Genomic DNA, 15,778 nt, shown 5'->3' on the forward strand with positions numbered 1-15,778 from the left:
CTGTCCTGCACCACCATTTCTCATCATTTATGATGTACCTCACACCTCCGAAGAAGCCAGTTGCTCTCAAATGTTCATCTAAGCACCCATTCCCTTACTGTAATGCTGAAATGCTCTTCTCAAGGACCTTGACATTTATCTATTTTGGTCCATAGGAAAGAGCCCTTTCAGGAGTGTTGACAGCCTATATTTTGTTAAGCCACTGATGACCATCTGGCTAAAATGCAGCATGTGAGAACTTTCTGAAATCAATGGGGATGTTAAAAGGAGCAGTGAGAGCAGCTGCATCCTTTCTTCTCATACACCAACAGGAAGCTGAAAGCAAGGGTGTTTGTCTGCTTCCTCCCTACTGCAGGAGGCTGGAGTATACAGGGAGCTTCCTAAGAGTCAGCCCTTGTCCTCCTTCATGTTTATCTGAGGAGGCTTGGCTCTAAATTCTGGAATGCTTCAAATATATCCTGTTGCTACAAGGAGTTTAGGGTAGATAAGACCCAGGAACACAGTAGAAATAGAAATCTATGCGTCATCATGTTCCATGAGTGGTAAATGGCTCTCAATAAGTCATCCAATGAGGCAAAGGTTGAACTGCAGCAGATCACACCAGCCAGGCAATGCTTTTTTCTTCATCAAGTAGGGAACACAGCAGATAGCACTGGGAGAAGCAGGGTGAGAAGATCAGCTTCATCAGAGAGAGGGTTTTTTCTCAACATGGGTGTTTTTCACTGGCTCCTCACTTCTGTGCTCTTTCTGCTCCTCTTCATAACAGACATTTCAGCACAGCAACAAGGTAAGCTCTTGCAGGGGATCCATGACCACAAAGGAATAACCCCGTGGCAGCAGGTTGCACCATTACAGGGGGAGATTTTTACACTCCTACTCTGAGACAGCTTTGTTCAATGACCTTCTCCCCAACAGGAACCAGAGGGGCCTCAGGGCTCACCCAGCTGTGTCAAGGTAATTTTGTCTCATTTGTGTGTTTTTCCAGGGTGTTCTGTTAGCAACAGTGAACCAAGTGTTTATGAAAATAACCCTCCTGGCTATGTGCTGACTACTATCCATGTGGATTCAGGCTTCACTGTGACCATTGATCCTACTTCCCAAGATGCCAGGTTTTTCACTATACAGGGGTCTGAGCTGCAGCTGACTGAATCTGTGGACTATGAGGTAAGCCTTTAGCTAACAGGCTATAAGGATGAGATAGGTAATTCTGGGATTTAATGAGTTTCAGCGTGGGGACTTGGATATTCAGGGATTCATAACCCATTTCTAAAGGATCAGTTGAGTTTGAGCTCATTGGTTGGGAAGTCACACTTCCACAAGCAGAGTATAGGGAGCAGGGGTGTGCATGGTGTGCCTGCTGTCACCTTCCTTCAATAACTCTGTCTGAATTAAAGCAATGGGAAGTTTTAAAACCAAAAATGTGACAACTGTAGTGTTCAGAGCTCTCAAGGACTCCTATAAAATGGTCCCTGTGTGCCCATAGAAAACAGCTCTGAGCAGTGAGGTGCTCTTAAGTGAAGCATAAAGGCAGTTTAGAAAGTATTCAGATAAAGTTGCTACTAAATTATTTTACCTTTCTGGAATGCTCTGTTCACAGCCATAAGCATCTTTAAGCTGCCTTTCTCCTAATGTAAACCCCCACATGTATGTGAGTGAGCAGCAGACAGTGAACAGCTTGCAGGCAGCACTGTGCTGTGCATGGGATGGTTCTGTTTCGTTCAAGTAGAAATCTCTGGGTTTACCTGAAGTCCTAGAAAATGGCCAATAGCTCTTCTGATGCTACAGGAATCACAGGGGAGAGGCTCGAAGATAGGTTTGCTTTGACTTCATCATAAACAGGATCCCAGCACTGATGGATGGCTGTAAAGGAAAGAAAGAGGAAGTCAGATCATTCTGAGAACAAGATAAAGCCCAGCAGCATTTCTGATCCAGCAATGCATGTACTTGTCTCATTTACTTTAGAAGGAGTTAGTACATTTTGGCTTGTTTCTACACTGACTTGGTTTTGGGTTTACATACAGGAAAACCCTGTGCTGATAGTGACTCTGATTTGTTGGAACTCTGACATGCAGGTGAGTGCTCTTCCAAACACACAGCGCTGTTATGGGGTACTGCAGGGCAACACATACTTCCCTCTGCTCCTCCTAGTCCACAGGCCTGGATGAGGAGATGTCCTTTTCTTTGTGGACATACTCCTCTCAGTCAAAAGAGAGAGCACCCAAAGCTCTGTGACAAGGGGAATGGCTTTAACCTGCCAGAACAGGGGAGACTGAGATGAGCTCTTAGGCAGAAGCTCTTCCCTGGGAGGGTGCTGAGGCGCTGGCCCAGGGTGCCCAGAGAAGCTGTGGCTGCCCCATCCCTGGCAGTGTTCAAGGCCAGGTTGGACACAGGGGCTTGGAGCAAGCTGCTCCAGTGGAAGGTATCCCTGCCTGTGGCAGGGGTTGGAGCTGGATGAGCGTTAAGGTCCCTTCCAACCCAAACCATTTTATGAATGGGGAAAGGGTGGGAACAAGCCCTGTCTCCCTCTTCCCCCACTGTGGGTTGTCTGCAAACCCAAGCCCCATTCAGTCCTTCCCCAGATGTGCCCCTTACACCATTCCCTCTGGTCACTCTTCAAAGCAGTATCTGCCCCAACAGTCTTATTTTTGCCTTTGACTCTTATTTTACCCTTTCTGCAGAGTAATTCCTTGGAAATCCTGGTGACCATTCTCAATGAGAATGACAACAGCCCAGTGTTCAAGCAAACCAACCTCACCCAAGTTGTTCCTGAGGTAAGCATCGCATGGAAGTGAAGAGGGAACTCAGCACTGTGTGGCTAAGGAAGCATTAGCCGGGAGAAGTCTTCTGCCCATTTCACAGAGAGAATAACCACAGCAACTTTGTTGCAGGATACAAAAGTGAATGCAACCATTATAGCCCGTGAGGAGTTAACTGCCAGTGATGCTGACCTGGACACCATCTTCTATGAACTCACAACAACAGTGCAGGTGAACATCTGTGGGGGAAAACAGTAGCTCTAGAGAAGTCCTTGTGTTTAATTCAGAACAGCCCAACTTTGGAGGCTCAGGTCACTGTATTGCATTTAGTTCTCTGACAGCTTCTGGAAGAGTTACATCTTTTGCAACGCTAAAAAAGTTGGTTTGGTTAGCAGATGAGAGCATTCAATATTTCAGGCATTAATGTTTTACTGCTTCTACTTTTATTCCACTGTACAGAATCAGCTCTTGTCTGTGACGTTCTGACCCATATCATCCAGGGAAGTGTTGTTGGGATGTTCTGTAAACATGTTGGGTAGAGGCCTTTGTACCTCACTGGGTTGAGGGTTGTGCTGAGTTGAACAGGGAAAGGAGGAGTTCTTGTCCTGTTTGCCAACAGTGTCCATGCAGAGTGGAGATAAATAGAGCTGCCCAAGATTCTACAAAAAGTCTTCGGCAAAGCCAAAGGCAGACTGCTTTTCCCTGGTTCCAGTTCAGTGAGTTTATCTGCTCTTTAGAGGTTTGCTTGGTAATTCTCATCAAGACATAAAGGAGAACCACAAAAAGCGCAGATGGTTCTAAAGTAAAATGCAATGTATGTTATTTCAATTTGGCTTTGCGGTGGCTTCCAAAGCTCTAGGCTAAGGCAACTGATCTTGTCAGCTCTGAGGCTTGAGCCATCCTTGTCCTATCTTGTGCATGGATGTAGGATTGCTTGGCTGTCATGGACCCAAACCAAAGGCGACACGTTGAGTGCAGGAAATAAATGAGGTAAAAGATGTCATCCAGTGCCTGCTGAGCAGGAAGGCAGGCAAAGCATGGGGGCTTGGAGAAGAACACTCACAGGAGCATGAACAAACCTTTCTGACAAGACAGGCTGAGGACATTGAGGCTTTTCAGTGTGGCGAAGAGAAAATGTGGAGACTTCAGAGCAGCTTCCACTGTCTGAAGAGGCTACAAGGATGCTGGAGAGGGACTCTTCATCAGGGACTGTAGTGAGAGGACAAGGGGTGATGGGTTCAAACTGAAACAGGGGAAGTTCAGGCTGGAGATAAGGCAGAAGCTCTTCCCTGTGAGGGTGCTGAGGTGCTGGCCCAGGGTGCCCAGAGAAGCTGTGGCTGCCCCATCCCTGGCAGTGTTCAAGGCCAGGTTGGACACAGGGGCTTGGAGCAAGCTGCTCTAGTGAAAGGTGTCCCTGCCCGTGGCAGAGGCTGGAGCTGGATGATCTTAATGTCCTTTCCAATGCAAACCATCCTGTGATTCTATGACAAGTCAGGATCTGGCATTCTCACACTGCCCCTGTCCACTCACCCGGGTCCTCAGGATTACAGGTCTGACTGGGATGACAAAGACAGCAATGAGCAGTGTTTTGACCATGTCTGTGACTCAGTCTCCTAGTAAGGATTTTCCTTTCCCACCACCAGGACGCAGAAGGTTATTTTGCCATAAAAGGAGTTAATAACCCAGAAATTTATTTAAGAAGAGCATTGGACTATGACAAATGTAAACTGACAACATTGCTGCTGTATGCACGGGTAAGTTCTTCAGGAGGAACAAAGTGCCTTGTTTGCCCCAGTTGCCCGTAGCTGAAGGATAAGTCTGAATGGGAGATGTCTGGGATGACGGGGAAGGTGGATACTGGGGTGGTGAATTTGAAGTAACCTTCCACCCTCTGTAACCTCACACTTGCATTCAGTCCACCTTCATCAGCAGAATGAGATAATTCACTGCTTTAGCTAATCTTACTAAACTGCTAAACCTTAGAGTGGAGTTACAACAGCTAGAACCCCCTGGGCCACTGGCTTTTGCAGGTGGGCTCTTCTTCTTTGGGCATCTCATGAATCTGCTTTGCCTTTGGATCCAGGACAGGCCTGTGGGCAGCTCCGAAATCACCAACACAGCTACTGCAACAATAAATATACTTATTGAACAGTCGGACACCAAACCACCCTGGTTCCTACCCTGTACCTTCATTAACACGGACAACAACATCTGCATCAGCAGTCCCTACACTGGGAGGGTGAATATCTCTGAGGTGTCGGTAAGCAGGAGTGATCAAAATGTATCCTTAACACTCAAACAGTATCCAGATGCTGTTCCCAGTGGATAGTGCCTAGTAACTTCCATGGGCTTATCCTTATCTTCAGTCATCAATGCAGCCTGACAGGGAGCCCTCCTCCTGGGAAGTGGAGGTTCCCGCACCCCAAGCAGCACTGCTTGTCCCTGTCCCTGCAGCACATCACAGTGAGAGGGAAGAGCTGGAAACCGCTTTGCTCTAGGCTGTCCTCCCTTTTGCCTTGTTACAGCACTTTCCCAGCACTAGATGCCATTCTGCCCACACAAACCCACCAGAGCCATGCTGGGCTGGGAGGGTGCTGCAATGCTGCTGTGGTGCTACAGTGGGGTATGTAATGTTTTGCCGCCTTGTTGTAGACAGAACCACTCATCCTGGAGCCAGGGCCTATCTACGCTATTGATCCTGACTACACTATAAATGAAAGAATTGTGTACAGTATTGTTGGTGGTGAGTAGAAGTTGTCACCTTCCTCAAACTGCTTTGCTCATGTATCCCTTATGTTACCTGCCCAGAGGAGATCCTCTCCATGGCTGTCTAAACACACCCACAGTGTCTCAGAGTGAGGAAGAGAACTAAAAGTTTTACTTCTATTTTAACGTATCTCCAACATAAATGTTTTCATTATTCAAACACAGATTAGCATGTAGGAAGCAATTTGTACCCCTACATCAATACAAGATGGTTTCTGTGTCTAGGCTCCTTCTGTAGTCAGAAAAAAAAAAGTATTTCCAGAGTGAAATGCAGCTCACGTTGAGGCCAGTGTATGATACATCATGCACTGAGATGCTGCTTTCTCTTCACAATATATGTAACAAGTTCAGGTAGGAGATGTTTTCCCCTTAGATGCCTAGAGCTATTTGAGACTAATCGCCATCCAACTATTCTCTGTAGCTTGGTTTCTCACCTTTAAAATAGGAATAATTCTTCCCTTATCACTCCTGAAATGCATTTTGAATTCAGGTTAGGGAACTGGAGACCTTCAGTTCTCAAATTGTACCAGAGGCTCTGGGCATTTAGCACAATTGAAGCTGGTTATAGCTGGGCCTAGGCACTGGAAGGGCAAAGCTTTGCTGTTCTGCCTCATCCTGTTGGGTTTACATGCATCTCCTTAGTGCTTTTGGTCTGTTGAGTCCCTCTGAATCCCTGGCCAGCAGTCCCAGCCCTTGGAGCAGCCAGGCCAGGAATGCTGCATGGTGCCCTGTGGGTATGGTCACTAAGATGTGAAAGTCCATGAGCTCCAGGTCACTTGATGAAGGTATCTAATGACTGAATAATCTTTCCATTTTCTTTAGGGGATACAGACAAAATATTCTCAGTGGATGCAGACACAGGGAATCTGACTATGAACAAAGCAGCCACTTCCCCAGACGGGTTCCTCCTGCAGATCATGGTAAGTGTGATGGCACAGCAGCCAAGAGGACAGCATAGCTTGCTTTCCAGGAGGCAACAGTTTGATATCACAGGAGTCAATGACATTAATAATGATTCAATTACACCTTTTCCTTTGGAAGGGCCTCTAGTATTTGACCAGACTTAGATCAACTTACAAACCTCTTGCAGAAGTTAAGAGGCATTTTCACTATGTGTGGGTGTTACATCAAAGCAAATTTAACTGAACAGGGACATCCTGCTGAGCTGAAAGTATGGAGGAGCATGACTGGAAGGCTTTCTTTAGGAATGACTGGAGCTTCTGTTACTGTAGTTGACATAACCCTAGAGACAAGCTCCTCTTCTGGCTACAGCTCAGGAGGAAAGGGGTGAGCTGAAAAGAACTCTGTACACAACATACCAAACACAAGGACTCCATAAGGCCCCTTATACAGGCCTGGCTCAAAGCTCACTGAAAGTGATGGGCAGAACCCCATGGGTTGCAATGGGCTTCAGAACAAGCTTATCCTTTTATTTCTCATCGCTACTAGGAAATGGGTCGCATCTCTCTCTTTCTCTTCAGGCCACCCAGGTTAACAACATCCAGAAATACGCCGTAGCCAGTGTAGAGATTAAGGTCGTCAATAAAAGTGAGCATCCACCATACTTCAAGAACAAGATTTACAATGGGACTGTGTTTGTTGGTCTTGCCCTGAGAAGCTTTGTCTTCCAAGCTGGTGATCCTTCAAGCCCCCTGATGATAACAGCAACAGATGATGACTTCCCTGATGTAAGAAACCGAAAATGCAACACATTCATTCTCAGAGCTTCAGGGATAGGATCAGAAAACATGAGGAAGGGGAGGAGGGAGATGAAAACCCATCTTTTCCTCTCTTGTTCTGTATTACATTTCCATGGAAATTCCCCCTGGATTAGAACTGCTTCTGCTGTGATGGAATGTGGAGGACCTGCTGGAGTACTCTGTTCTAAACCCCCAGATTTATGTAGATGAGCTGATCCACTGCAAAACAGAATGCTGAGTAAAGCCTAGGATTAAGCAATGAATGGGAATGGGTCCAGGTCTGCACGAGGGCTGGGTGAAGTTTTTCCTAGGAGAGTTTGTGGCAAGATCCCAGGAGGAGGTGTCCTCCCTGGTGGGTGAAACAGAGTTTCCTGTGACCTGGCTTGGGAGGAGGAGCCAGCCCAAAGACAGAGGACTAGGAAGGACCTGCAGTCCTGGGCTGGGAATTGTAACCTTCTCCCTGTAAAGACTCCTTTGGAGAGATCCGTTCTTGAGCAGTGCACTGGGAGAAGGGAAGGGAAGAGACTTCCTGATCAGCTATTCCCACCCCACTGAGGAAAGAAAAAGTTCTGGTTTTATTTCTCCAATGGCTTTCATAACATGACTGAGGCTTAGTAAAGGACTAACAGCCTAGATACAAAGGAAGAAATTGTGCAGCACAGGTCTGTTTTCCATGTCCTTCTCCCTTTGGCACTGTTTTAAAGGCAGAACTGACCAAACTTACAATGTTCTGTGCACAGTTATGTTTTGCTTAGGCAAATGCTCAAGGTGCCGACAAAAGCAGGGTGAGATTCGGGGTTGTTTTGAAGGCAGCACTTTGAGGATACACTCTTGAACTCTGAGCAGCAGAGTGAACCCCCTTGAGTTCAGCCTTTCTCACCTCCTCAGTCCAGATTTATTTACTGCTCTGTGCCCTTCCTCATACTTCAGGTGTGTTTGACAAGTTCTGCAAAGGCCTGCTAGGCAGGTGCTCCCAAAGCATAAACTGTGGTTTAATCATTCACTCTTCTGGCTTTTCAGAAAGTCAACCCAAATATTGAGTACTACATAAAAAACAGCACGGACTTCATTGCAACCAAAGATGGATTCGTCCTGACAAATGTGGTACTGGAGTCCCCAGAAACTGTAACCATTGAGGTAGGGCAGCTTTCTTCATATCTTGCTGGGGTCATGGAAGGGAGGGTAGTGTGGTGAGGAGACAGACAAGGTATGTTGTTCACAAAGGTCCCACCGTGTACCTTGGGAGCGAGCTGGAGATCTAGGAAGTCCCTAAGCTCTCTCTTTGCCATGTTCACACAGGCTGTTGGAAAAGACACGGTGAGCCTGCAGGAGGCGAGCACTGTGATTGTGGTGGAGGTCATGCGTGCCGCAGGTAGGTTGAGTGTCTCTTTGGTTTCTGCTTTGTGGAGATAACTGGAGAGTGTTTTCTTCTTCTGTGGGCAAACTGGCAAGGACAGGTCACCCACTAAAGTCTGTGGACCTGGCCTGAGACCAACCTCCTACCTACAGGAGGTTCTACAGTGACTATGAGAGAAAATAACATCCGTACGATGCTGTCACCCCGTGCCTCAAGCAGCCTGCTGAGACTTTAAGTAGTGCTGTGTATTGTACTGTCTTGTTATTCTAAAGCTAAATCTGGGGTTACCAGTGTGCGCTCGCAGCCCAGAAAGCCAACCATATCTTGGGCTGCATCAAGAGGAGTGTGACCAGCAGGTCGAAGGAGGTGATCCTGCCCCTCTACTCTGCTCTCGTGAGACCTCACTTGGAGCATTGTGTGCAGTTCTGGTGTCCTCAACATCAAAAGGACATGGAACTGTTGGAACAAGTCCAGAGGAGGCCACGAGGATGATCAGGGACTGGAGCACCTCCTGTATGGAGACAGGCTGAGAAAGTTGAGGCTGTTCAGCCTGGAGAAGAGAAGGCTGCGTGGAGACCTCAGAGCAGCCTTTCAGTATCTGCAGGGGGCCTACAAGGATGCTGGGGAGGGACTCTTCATCAGGGACTGTAGTGAGAGGACAAGGGGTAACGGGTTCAAACTGAAACAGGGGAAGTTTAGATTGGATCTAAGGAAGAAATTCTTTACTGTGAGGGTGGTGAGGCACTGGAATGGGTTGCCCAGGGAGGTTGTGAATGCTCCATCCTTGGCAGTGTTCAAGGCCAGGTTGGATGAGGCCTTGGGTGGTAGAGTTTAGTGTGAGGTGTCCCTGCCCATGGCAGGGGGGTTGGAACTAGAAGATCTTAAAGTCCTTTCCAACCCTAACTATTCTATGATTCTAAAAAAGTGCCATTTTTAGGCTTTGTAACACTGTTTTGTTTTTCTTGTAGCTGGAGCTGTAACCTCATCTGATAAGGCATACACTGCTCAGGATATGGCTATCTTAGGTGGTACATTAGCAGCACTGCTATTCCTTGCCTTAGTCTTCCTTGGAGTGATGATATATAAACAGTACAGAAAACCAGTCAAATACCTGATAAGGAAAAAGGTAAGTGCCTTTTTGTACCTGAATTTGAGTTACAAAGTGGGATCTGAGGAGGTTTTAAGGATGGGATGGGCTGTCCACATACTACATGTCCGTGTGAAAGTGATAAATTGCTCCTGAGACACTGTTTGCAACGGTAGCATCGCTTTGGTGATGTTTGCTGTTGTTCTTTTCTGCCCCCCGAGGCTGGAGCTGCATGGTAGATGATGAGCAGACATGGGAAGGTGAGGACCACAGCTCCACGGAGCACAAAATCTAGGATGAACGTGGCACATCAGAGACAGTCTGTGAAAAACCTGTGTCTGTGGCATGAACCACTGTTCATCCTACCCCTGTGGTCAAAAGAGATAAAGGCTCCTTCATACCTTATCCTAAAACCTGGACTTAGACAGTTGTCTGTAGCTGATCTGTTTCCTTTTAGTGCTCTCAAGTCCATGGCAAGCTGTTTGCTTTGAAGTTGAGGAGATAATTCCTCTGACCAGATGCTGGTTGGTCTCTGCATTAGGATGGGAGTGTCAAGATCCTAGACCCCACCGACTACAACATGAGTCCAGAGCACATAGCTGAGGTGAATACTTCATACCTCACCCTGAGTGAGGTGAATCCCACTCCAGGGTAATACCCAAGGTGGATGGGTACAACTCAGTACACATTGCTGGTGCACAGCCCTCCTGGAAAACATGCCCGTGCTTATCTGAAAAGTAATTCAGAAATGGAGTCAGTAGAAAATAGCTGTTCTAAGGAGCTGTATCTCTCCCAGGCTTCAAATAGGTCTAACTGCAAACCAAGCAGTAGTAGCTCAGCCTTTTCAGCCACTCCCTCTTCCCCTGTGTCTTCTCCTTTCACCACAATCACAAGGTGTCTCTCTTCCTGCAGTTCTCAAAGGAAATCGCTGGGGGTTTCCAGAACCAAAGCGACAAGCAAGATTCACCCCCAGATGTGAGCACCAAACAGCATAAGACACCAGAGAACGGCAGTGTTCGGTCCATGACACATGTACTGAAGCAACCGGCATTTCCATTGCCCTCTTCCAACACAGAAGAAATTAACAGCCCCCCAAAGCCTTCTGTAGCTTCCACCATCACCTTTGACCAGGAAGAGAAAGAGGAAGAAGTGGAAGAGACGGAACCTAAGAAGGAAGTGAAGTCTATCCTGAAGACAGACAGGAGTATGGCAGATGATGGCTACAAAGCTGTGTGGTTTAAGACCAGTGTGGATCCAGAAGCTAGAGAAACAGTCGAAGTGATTGAGGACAATGCAGTAGGTAGTGATGATGAGAGTGAGCAAGATATGCAGGAGAAAGGAGGAGGAGGAAGAAGATTATGACAAGAATGATGATCACAGAGGGCTGGGAGTGTCCTCAGCCTGAGAGCTCCCTGCCAGCTGCAGAAATGATGGTCAACAAGTCTCACACAGATGCAGTGACAGATGACAGTGACCTAGGATGGAAATAGGCCTGCACCCACCCTCCTCACTCCTTCCCCCAGACAAAACAGGCAGTCTAAGCCGCTTTGCTGACATGGAGCCCATGTTTCTGCTCAGGGGAAAAGCTGGAATGCAGGAGGATGAGGTTGCCTGTCCTGCTTGTCTGAATGCAGTGCTTAAAGCCAGAAGAGATTATAGCTACTTTGACACTTTTGTGAGACCTTGAAGTATCACTTAGGATCTGGGGGATGGATGGACATGTTTCATGGGAGCAACTGAATTACGCAACCCAGTGCTCATCTGCTCTTGGTGGGTAACTAAGCCACCACTGACTGCTTGGCTGTTCCCTTTAGGGTGTTGGAGTTTGATGCCAACTGCAGGGTGTAAGGCAGGGCAAGTCACCCTGCCCCTGCTTCAGACTGCATCCAGAAGCTCGTTTCAAGGCTTGGCTCTGCTTTCCACCATGCCAGACTCTGCTCCGGCACCAGCAGCCAGTGTGTGCCACCACTGTCCTTGTCCTGCCAGCAGACAGGAATTTACATGCTGGGGAGCTGCTGTTTCCTCTATCTCTGATAAACAAAGGCTGATCACATGCTCTTTAGTGAAGGACTTTGTCATCAATTTTTCTGTGTCATAAAACCTGTAATTGTGCAGTACTTCATCTGTCAGGGAAAAGAAAGACTCCTGCCAGGACCTGCCTACAAAATCCCAGGGCTATTTTGTGCTCCCTGGGCTTTTGGCACAATGGGTATCATTCCAGAGGTGCTGAATGTGGGGTCCAGCACGTTGTTTCCCTTTTTGACCTTGTCCAGCAGGGCTCAAGGTGTTGTTTTTGTTGTTGCTGCTGAAGGTGGAGGTCAGCATTGCCTCCAAGTGCCAGATGTCACCATCAGTTCTCTGCTCCTCTCTTGGCTCAGATGCCAACCGCTTTGCGTACCACCTTTCTCCATTCAGGAGGAGCATAGCAGGCTCTTCTGCTGGTAAACCACCATCTACGGCAGGGTGGTGAATTTGGCCCCGCTAGCTGTTACTGTGATGAAGGGACAGGCACAGGTACACACAACACCCCTATACCAGCTGCCCCCTAAGTGTGTGAGAGCAGAAACACCTCCTGCTTTCCAGCAGCACTTTTTCTAGCCTTGGGATTACTTGAGGCACAACTTTCCTTTCACTTTCGCATTTGGAGGCTGTTCTCTGTGATCTGTCCTTCTCTAACTTTTCCTTCTACACGCTGGAAAAAGGAGAAATCCTTTTCTGCTTGTCCGGAAGCCTGTTTCATGATACCTGTGACCGAGGACTGAACTGAATGGTTTCCAGCAAAAGGCAGGTCGTGTGGGCTACATTTCCCTCATTGCTGTGCCCTATGTGATCTGTTCCTGTCCGTTGGCATGCTGTTGTCAGCCTGTTTTCCCTTTGCTGCTGTATTTTTTGGGTCTCACATGCATTGGGGCGCTGATTTATGAGTTCCCTCCGTTTGCACTCTGTCCGTTTGCAATCTGTTGGTGCTTCACCTTCTCCTCACTGCTGTGCTTCTCATGCTTTTGGCCTTTTGTGTTTGTGCGAATCGTGAACTGAATTTGAATGTTGAGTGCTGTTTGAGTCGAGGCAGCCTCAGTCTGCAGTTCATTAAATGGGTGCTCTGGCTTCCCACTGCTGGTGTGTGATTGAAATCCCATCAACGTGCTGCTCACCTGCTAGGTTCCCTGCTGGCAGTTCCTCCCTCTGCAGCCCCAGCTGCTCAGTCTGTTCCCCCACAAGCTTTTGTGTTCCTTTATCCTGCAAAATTCCTACTGGAATTACACGGAAGTTGGTGCTTGCCAAGAGAAAAGTTAAACCGCAGCACTAAGGAGGGTAAAAATGTGTTCAACTAGTGCCCTCACACGGACAGCCAAAGCATCTGCCTTTTATCCTACACAGCTTGAATGAGAAAGCTGAAGCACCTCCCATATGGAGAGAGGCTAAGAAGGTTGGGGCTGCTCAGCCTGAAGAAGAGAGGCTGCATGGAGACTTCAGAGCAGCTTCCAGTGTCTGAAGGGGGCCTACAAGATAGCTGGAGAGGATGCTTCATCAGGGACTGCAGTGACGGGACAAGGGGTGATGGGTTCAAACTGAAACAGGGGAAGTTCAGGTTGGATCTAAGGCAAAAGTTCTTCCCTGTGAGGGTGCTGAGGCACTGGCACAGGGTGCCCAGAGAAGCTGTGGCTGCCCCATCTTTGGCAGTGTTCAAGGCCAGGTTGGACAGGGCTTGGGAGACAAGGTCTGGTGTGAAGCATTCCCAGAACCCATGACAAGGGGTTGGACCTGGATGATCGTAAGGTCCTTTCCAAACCAAACCTTTCTCTAATTCTATGCTCAGCACAATTCTAAGGAATTAGTTCTTTCGTTAGTATAACCGTGGTTTAGCAGAGTAGGAGAATATGCTTGCTGTTGTCAACAAACAACCGTCTGCGGGGGCAGAACAGTAGTTTCAGTGTGGCGGTGGTAGATCTGGGTTTGAGATTGCAGGTGGAAGCTGAAGGGAGACTGGAAGGCATTGCAGAGGTGACAAGGCTACTAAACTGATGCTTGTGACTTTTCTGAGCTTTGAGCATCCTCTTTTGGAGTAACCCACACGTAAGACGTGACCATCTCATTCTTAGCCTCTGCAGAGAAAAGCAGCAACAGCTCTTGGATGCCAGGGCAAACTGTAAATCTGAACTGAAATCAGCAGGTGCAAGCAGGGAGTTTGAAAAGTCAAGTAAAACACACATTTTTACCCTCACGAAGTAACAGAAACAAACCAAACCAATTCCCAGGTGTCTGGAGATTAATTTCTGCTAGCCCAAGTTCTGGCCCCATTTAGAACTGAAGAACCTCATCGCGTCTTCACTGAGGTAGCTGACGTCAAGTGCATCCTTTTGTCTTTTTTTGCCTCTAGGAGAAAAATGGCCTTGGCACATGGCTGATAAATGTGCAGAGGACGTTATATGTGTCAGGGTTTAGTTTCGAAGGGGTGGAAGATGCTTGGAGACCTATTCTGTTTGTATTCAGGAGAGCAGAACCATCTAGCATTTATCTGAATCAATAGTGAACCCTGATCTCTGCAACCACGTAACCCAGATAAAATTATTCTTGATCTCAAGGAGCAAAAACCAAATGATAAATAGTCTACTGCAGAAGACTTGGTTTAACCTGATTTGCTTTGGATATGCAGCATCTTTAGCTTCAAAGGGATTCTTTTTCCTTCCAAAACAAGTCAATTCAATTTTATTCTGGTTTATACAATTTATTTTTTCATTACTTTGTTACTAAGCCCTTATAAAAGTAAAACTGACCTCAGCAGACCTGTGAATGGAAACTTAAAGAAATAGGATGAACTCTGTCATGTGGATGTTGAGCAAACTATGGCCTTTACTTTCTATAAATATATATTTTATCCAATCAATAAAAACAAAGCAGTCACCAAATAGATTCAAAGGAACAGATGTGGAACTATAATGAAAACTGAGGCTGTGGAAATGACCTGTGAGAGCAGTGACCCAGTGGTAATACCCAGATAGAAATTGTATTTCAGGGAGTATTTCAGTGGTGTTTACAGCAGCAAAGGCAGTGGCTGAAGCAGAGTGAAAACCAGCACAAGATCCGCATTCCTCAGTAGTAACAGTCTGCTGTCTCCAAACACGTTCAAAGTTTTCCTTCCCGAGCCTCCTCCCAGTGCCTTTTCCCCCCTGTTCGTGGCTCAACAAAGTCAAATTTTACATTATAAAATCAGGAAGTTGCATAAACTCACTGACCTGCGGTCAAGATTTCACAAGATTTCCTTCACCACCGTCTGCCCACACACAAATACTGTGTCCTAAGACTTTTGTGTGTGTGTGATTAAAAAAGACAACTTTGATTCAACTGAAACTTGGAGGACTCTCCTCCAAGACAGTCACTGATGCAGAAAGTCAGGATATTCATAAAATGGAAGCACTTGCTACCAGGTTTGGCTTTGGGTTATTACTCTCATCTCTGTTAGCTGGACGTGTTGCAGCATACATGTATGGCTCTGTATCTGAGCCAGGGTTCAAGAACAGAATGAAAACCAGTTATCAGAAAGGATACCTAGGCTCAGAAATCTTATTCAGGGCAATATTCAACAACAGGTGATTCACCACATAATTTCAAAGTTTTAGAAACACGTGCTGGCCACAACATCTTGATATAAAAGTTCTAACAACAATGGCAATACTCATCATAAGAAAGTGCTGCAGAATACAGTAGGTGGAAAGATTGAAATCCAGTTTTAAAGCGTTCAGTCTGAGCATATTATATCTAAATGTGTTGTACCTTGTCCCCAAGAGCAGCTCAAGATCTCTGCTTGCATTCCTTATCGTTTCCTCTTCAAACAGCTTAGAAAACTGCTCTCAGGCTTGGAAACTTGTTATTATAACATGGGTTAGCCTTGGAGAGCTCCTGTAACACATAAAACAAAAGATGTGTTGGAGAGAAAGTGATTGTCCTCTCACAGAGATCTCAGCACTACTGGGTTTCCCTGGCTCCTGAACACCGTGAAGCACCCATCTTAGGCTAAACCTTAGGTGGCCTCTTTTGCACCCAGCAGTGCCTGCTCCGTTAGCGGGTCCTTGAGTTACCGCAATGTACCACCTTTCTGAAGGGTCCCACTTTA

General features: G+C 46.9%; 1 protein-coding gene across 1 annotated transcript; it reads left to right on the plus strand.

Moving 5' to 3' along the window:
• Positions 1 to 708: 708 nt before the first annotated feature.
• Positions 709 to 11,028, plus strand: CDHR5 (cadherin related family member 5; the record flags this gene model as incomplete). The annotated part of the gene is made up of 14 exons (XM_080618390.1): positions 709 to 787; positions 986 to 1,164; positions 2,022 to 2,072; positions 2,679 to 2,771; positions 2,889 to 2,987; positions 4,400 to 4,510; positions 4,840 to 5,016; positions 5,409 to 5,499; positions 6,345 to 6,442; positions 7,004 to 7,210; positions 8,243 to 8,359; positions 8,522 to 8,594; positions 9,554 to 9,705; positions 10,579 to 11,028. 14 exons carry the CDS (start codon positions 709 to 711, stop codon positions 11,026 to 11,028), a joined length of 1,977 nt encoding a protein of 658 aa, XP_080474516.1.
• Between the last annotated feature and the right edge of the window lie 4,750 nt (positions 11,029 to 15,778).

Source organism: Psittacula echo (genome assembly GCF_963264785.1).
Source record: "Psittacula echo genome assembly, chromosome: 5".
In the NCBI taxonomy this organism is placed as follows: Eukaryota; Metazoa; Chordata; class Aves; order Psittaciformes; family Psittacidae; genus Psittacula; species Psittacula echo.